At 36.4% G+C, this 6,000-nt stretch overlaps 1 protein-coding gene across 1 annotated transcript in view; it reads left to right on the top strand.

Annotated features, from left to right (window-relative positions):
- The first annotated feature begins 241 nt into the window (after positions 1-241).
- The window catches only part of LOC105053121 (kinesin-like protein KIN-7D, chloroplastic), a 31,065-nt gene continuing 25,306 nt past the window's right edge, over positions 242-6,000 (top strand). Inside the window, exons 1-6 of the mRNA XM_010934163.4 lie at positions 242-781; positions 875-972; positions 2,695-2,784; positions 3,519-3,571; positions 5,631-5,696; positions 5,789-5,842. Coding sequence (XP_010932465.1) covers positions 534-781; positions 875-972; positions 2,695-2,784; positions 3,519-3,571; positions 5,631-5,696; positions 5,789-5,842 — 609 coding nt within the window. The 5' untranslated portion in view covers positions 242-533. The remainder of the gene's footprint in view (positions 782-874; positions 973-2,694; positions 2,785-3,518; positions 3,572-5,630; positions 5,697-5,788; positions 5,843-6,000) is intronic.

Below are 6,000 nucleotides of genomic sequence, written 5' to 3'. Positions count from 1 at the left end.
CGGTGTGTCCCACCTCGATAGAGCTGGACTTTCTTTCAATGTCCGTGTATATTTTTCTAAGCGACTACGTAGATCTGCCGTCCAAGATAATCATCGATGGTAGATCTTGTCAACCGTAACTAAGTTTTATGGGAGGATATGATCGAAGGGATTGGAGTGTGGAAACGGCCGTCGCTTTTCTCGTCCGGGCGCCAGCGGAATAAATAAGTGGGAAGGGGGAAAGGCAGAGGAAAAAGGAAAAGAAAAATAAACGAAAAGGCGAGCTTTCAAAAATCGATCGACTGCATCGCTTCCAAGGCAAGAAAAAGATAAGCGGAGCAGAGAGAAAAACCCTAGAAATCTCCTCTCCTCCTGTCCAAAAACCTCACTCTTCTAGCCTTATCGATCATATTCTCTACGGATTCCGTGCAATGCCGCTCCGATCTGCTCCGATTCGACCTCCAATGACGGAGAAATCGGTCGTCTCACGGTCTTCGATCAAATAGGGAGGTTTTTCCTGTGGTTTGGGGCTAGAGGATCGATCGGAGCTCGCCATGGCGTCGAGGTCGGCTTCGAGGCAGAGGAAAGCGGCTCCGGCGGTCTCAAAGGCCACGAATTCGCCGTCCTCTTCCACGACGTCGTCTTCGCGGCAGGTGCCGGAGGCGTCATTGGATGGGCTGAGCTCGCCGGTGTCGTCGTCGGCGCTGAGCAAGCCTCAGTACTTGTACGAGGATGGCCTGGGATTCGATGCGGGGGGATCCAAGGAGAATGTCACTGTCACGGTCCGGTTCCGGCCGCTCAGGTTCGGCTTCCGTGCGGTCCTGCTGTCTCCTTTCTTTGTGGAAATTTGGAAATGCGCGCCTTCTTAACATGTGGTGTCTGATACCAAATGCAGTCCACGGGAGATTCGGCATGGGGAGGAGATCGCGTGGTATGCCGATGGGGATACAATCGTGAGGAGCGAGCATAATCCATCAGTGGCATATGCTTATGGTACGTGGTATATGTGGCATTTAAATTGTAATTTGGATTATCTGTAATTGCAAAGCCTTTTTTGTGTCGGGCATTGCGGGTTAAATTTTGGTGGTTCCAACAAAATATTTTAGGCTGCCATGCCTACCTGCATCCAGATTTATCAATGCTATAACACTAGAATAACTGGCATGCAAAATAAAGATCAGAAAGAAGGTTTCCTCAGTCCAAAAAATAGGAATTGGCATACTCATCAATTTAGAGGAAGAAGGTGGTCACTGAAATCTAAGTAATAGTTTCTTGGTGCGTGTTTTACTCGATTTTATTTACTAATTAGTCAACTACTCTTTCTAAGTGAAGCAGGTTCATTTCTCAGTGGTCGACATAGATCCTTCTTTTAGTATATTAAATGATTCCAAAAGTTCTCAATACATCTAAGACTTGCTGACTTCCCAATTAGAAGTTTTGAGAAACTAGGAGATAAAGAAAAGGTCAACTAATTTATTAAGATATGTAAAATAAGAAAATCTGTCTTACTCATCCCTAATTAGGTCACCTAACCCAAACCCAAACCCAAGTGATGATTGGATTTGAATGGGATTGATCTCTATTTTAGCAGGTCATCAACCTCAGATTTTGCAGGTGCTTTGGAGCAAGATAGCTAGCCTGGTCCAGCATTTGCTAGCTCTAGGTATATTAAAAATATCTTATGGATCTGATGACAATGTTGATCAAGCTCCTATTGAAAATATTAGGGTTATTGTAATTAAATGACACCTTGTACTGTTGGCTGCAATTATTTGCAACCCTGAGATTTTGATACTGATACTGTTTTTATATTTAATTCCCACTATACGAGCAATGTCAAAATATCCACTTTTTAGGGATTGAGGTGTTATGCCTGTCTTCCTATGATTAACACATTATGCCTGTCTTCTATTCTTCTTGTCTTCTAATTAATGGAGCCACTCCAATTGAGTTCATTAAGAACATGAATCAGAAACATTACAAAAGTTGCCTTCTATTAGTGTAAGGGAAGGTATTGCATGAGAACCAGAGAAAGACGTAAAAAAATTCGAGAGTGCTTTCTGTTAAAAAAAAAAAAATCTCACAAAGAGAAACAATGAGAAAAAAAAAGAGAAGAGAGGCAACCATTTGCGACTCATTTCCACAGGTGGAACATCCACAAGAAGACAAAAGGAACTGCATTGTTATGTTTTTGGTTCTAGAGTCATTTGAAGGGAATGATAGCTATGATTGTATAGGTAATGACAACTAGGAAAAAGTGGCCCTGCTGCTTTTTTTTTTTTTTTTTGCTTTAAAAATGTGGTTTAGAAATTTTATCAGAATATCAATATTTGTTGTTCCAAATAAGTCTGAGCAATATGTGATTCTTTTTTCATTTGTTTAAGAGAAAATATGTATTTTTACATTTAGATATATTGAGAGAAATGCCACAGTGAGTGGAAGCGTTAACATATATGTAGTTGACATTTTACTTATAGATGCTCTAAGGAGTATCTATATCTGTGCAACTATATTATGGTTCTACTGTGGGCAGCTGAGTGATATCTTTCCTTTTCTTTTCGTACGATAAATTATAAGTGAGCTTTTCCACCTCTGTGTATTTTTTATATAATATGTGCAATCATTTCTGTTGATACAAATTTTGGTGTTTGAGGCCTCAGTAGATCATAGAGGGTTGGCTTTGACTAACTGCTTATTTGTGCCTGATGGCTCCAGATCGAGTTTTTGGACCTACAACTACAACACGTCATGTTTATGATGTAGCTGCTCAGCATGTTGTCAGTGGTGCAATGGAGGGTATAAATGGTAATTAGATTTAATATTTTTTTGTAATATTTTATTTACAAATTTTTAAACTTTGAAGGATAGAGAAATACCAACAATTCAATGCTTGAATGTGTTCTACATACATGTGTAGATAACAGATGCTTTTTGTGTATATGATGATTACATCTTTTACGCTTTTTAGCTATTTGAATTTGCTTTGGAGGGAACCATGCATAGATCAAATTTTGTCATTTGAAAGCAAGGTGTGATATCTGATTCAATTCATTTAAATATATTATTTGTTGCTGAATAAGGTTTGCCAGCCTTTCTATAAATTATATGATTAACGAGATCATTGCAGCTAGATATTAAGGCTTTGTGGTTTTTTCCTTCTTGTTTATGCATGATGTTTAAAAACATTGTCTGTCATAAGCATTCTGCATTTTTGACAAGTTATCCATGTGCATGCAATCAGCTAGTGTTTTAATGTCTGTCTTTTGAAATTTATTAATTAATTATCCATGCTAGTATGGTTCATGCAGAGTGAATCTTTTTGCTGCATCTCTTAATCTATAGAAGGAAGCAGCATGGAAATGAAGGTATATGCGGATCCCTGAAATTGGTGGGGGTTCAGCATCTTGAAGTGTCACATGTTCATTTGGAAATATTCTTATCGTGTTATTCACTACATGTGTTAAATAATTTATACATGCGAACTGCATAAACTTTATGTATCACTAATATTGGACTCTGTTGTTTCTTTCCCTTCACAGGCACTATTTTTGCTTATGGAGTCACCAGTAGTGGCAAAACACATACGATGCATGTAAGAACTGCTATTGTTTTGATTTATCAATATGTTGTATTGAAATTATAAGTATGTGTGGTTTAGATTTGATTAATCATATGGGATTTTGCATTTTGTAGCTTGTAGTCATGCTATCATTTGTTTCTGCAATCATAGGCTCCAAATCTGATTCTACATAAAAGTCTGGCATCTAGTTAAAAATTCTTCTTTACTTTTCTAGATGTGCAAACATCTATATATAACAGAACTGAACTCGTAGAGTTATTTTGTTTAATGCCTGTTGGGTAGAATGTTAGCAAAAAAAAAGAGAGATACTAGGTGTTCCTAACTTTCCGAGAAAACATACAAACCATGAATTAGTTGAAGTTATGTTCCTGGTATCTATAGTCAATGTGAAAAACACTACTAAAATGAATTATTAGTCAGCACAACTTTTTAAAATGTGTGAACCAAAAAAAGTGAACAAGCTATATGTACATAAACTTGAAAGAGAGGAAAGACTGGTGTTAGGATTTCTTGAGAATGAAACTAGTGCTAGCCCTAACATTTTGCATCATGTTGGATTGAGGTTGAAATAAAATTTGAAATTATAGTTGAAGGTTGCCTAGTTGGTACTTTTGTTAGACTTGCTGCATCTCATTTAGTATGTTATGATTTAATTTTTCAGATTACAATTATTTTTTAGATTTCTCTTGTGTTTTCTATTTTTATTTTTATTTTTATTTTCAGATAACTTAGTGACATAGGACCATTTAGCCTACATATGCATAGAAGGTCCTATGAACAATTATCCAGCTTGTTGTTCATTTTACATAACTAGGGAATTTTTAGATTAAACTGAAAGTAAATAGGCTCCCAATGATTTCTGCATGTCAAAAATTTTAAAATATTACAGCAGAAATAGTGAAAAGAAGTTGCAGATTGAGTAAATATGGATTGAAAAGAAGAGAACTGGAGTTAGAGGGGTTTTGGTCGTGTGTGTTTTTTGGGGGGTGGGGTGGAGGGGTGCAGAAAAATGAGGAAGGGTCAACCTTGCCTAAACCTCTTTCTCTCAACAAAACCAACTCCAGTACAATGCTTCTAATCCAGCTCTAATAGACTTTTGTTAGATTTTTTTTTTTTCCCTTTCGACCACCTTTTACTTGAGTCTCTTAAGGACTCTTAAAGACTAAGCTATCAACTTGCTCTATGGGACGTGTAAAGTCCCCTTATTAGACTATGGTACTGTAGCGGTTGCTTTAGAAAAAAAGCTCACCACACCTTGATAAACAAGAGAACTTTGAGTCTCCAAATTGGAAGTATTTAAAACAGGGATGACCGTGACTTGCTCATCATATGCCTTTATTAATTGGTCATAGTCTCATATCATGATGATAAGAATTGCACACGTGATCTCAGACTTCATCACTTAGATCATGTACTTTATAAGATGTAACCAAATACTTTTATTTTGCTATATACAATTACAACCACAATTTTTTTTTAAAATATCCTTTTCTGTTTTTACTTTTCATATATTTGCTACCTATGTTCCATTACTCTCTAAAATTTTTAAAGGACCTGTTTCCTTGCTCTTGCATTAAAATCCTTATCCGCAGCGGTGAGTACCTCAGACTACACGGTACGGATAATTATATCTCAACAAAATAAGATTGACCCTCAGCGTGTTGTTTCTTTTCCCAACTCATGTATAGGTTGTTGGATGAAGCTTTTCTCTACTCCCTTTATTGCAACCATTAGGCAAATGTGAAGCATTCTAGTTGAAATACACTATTTACATTTTACAGTAGCATTTGTGCACATGTTTTCTGGGCCTTAAACATGCTATAATAATAAATTTTGCATTTCATCATATTGTGGCATTTCTAGTGATAATGTTGATCTTTTCAACAAACTTCTAAGAGTTTCAACTGCTAATGCCGATGTTTTCATGCATTTGCAAGAAAAATGCATATCTTTTTTTTTTTATATTAAGTAACAATGAAAATATGTTTCTTAAGATTAGTGACTAAAGTAACACGGTCTGAAATTTATGAAAATATCTAGCATTCATCTTTTGATGTTGAATCACTTGTAGGGAGATCAACGATCCCCTGGTATCATACCTTTGGCTGTGAAGGATGCATTTAGTATCATACAAGAGGTATGTTGCAAGTTGTTCCAGTTATTGTATTTTTAATATAAATATCCTAACTACACAAGTGGTTAACTATGTTAGCACTTCTATTTTTGTAGACTCCTAACCGTGAATTTCTCCTTCGTGTATCATATTTGGAAATCTATAATGAGGTTTGTTTCTTTATATCACTCCATCAGATCATGTTCTTTCCTTGTTGTAGATCGTTGAGTAGATTTGTGCATTTGATTGAATTTGCCCTTGATAATTTGAACATCAATCTTCTGGTTAATATGTTGAGAAGTTCTGTGCTATATGCTTTTTCTTATGT

The sequence above is a fragment of the Elaeis guineensis genome, chromosome 10 (assembly GCF_000442705.2).
Source record: "Elaeis guineensis isolate ETL-2024a chromosome 10, EG11, whole genome shotgun sequence".
NCBI lineage: Eukaryota > Viridiplantae > Streptophyta > Magnoliopsida > Arecales > Arecaceae > Elaeis > Elaeis guineensis.
This window is presented reverse-complemented; position numbering and strand designations above follow the sequence as displayed.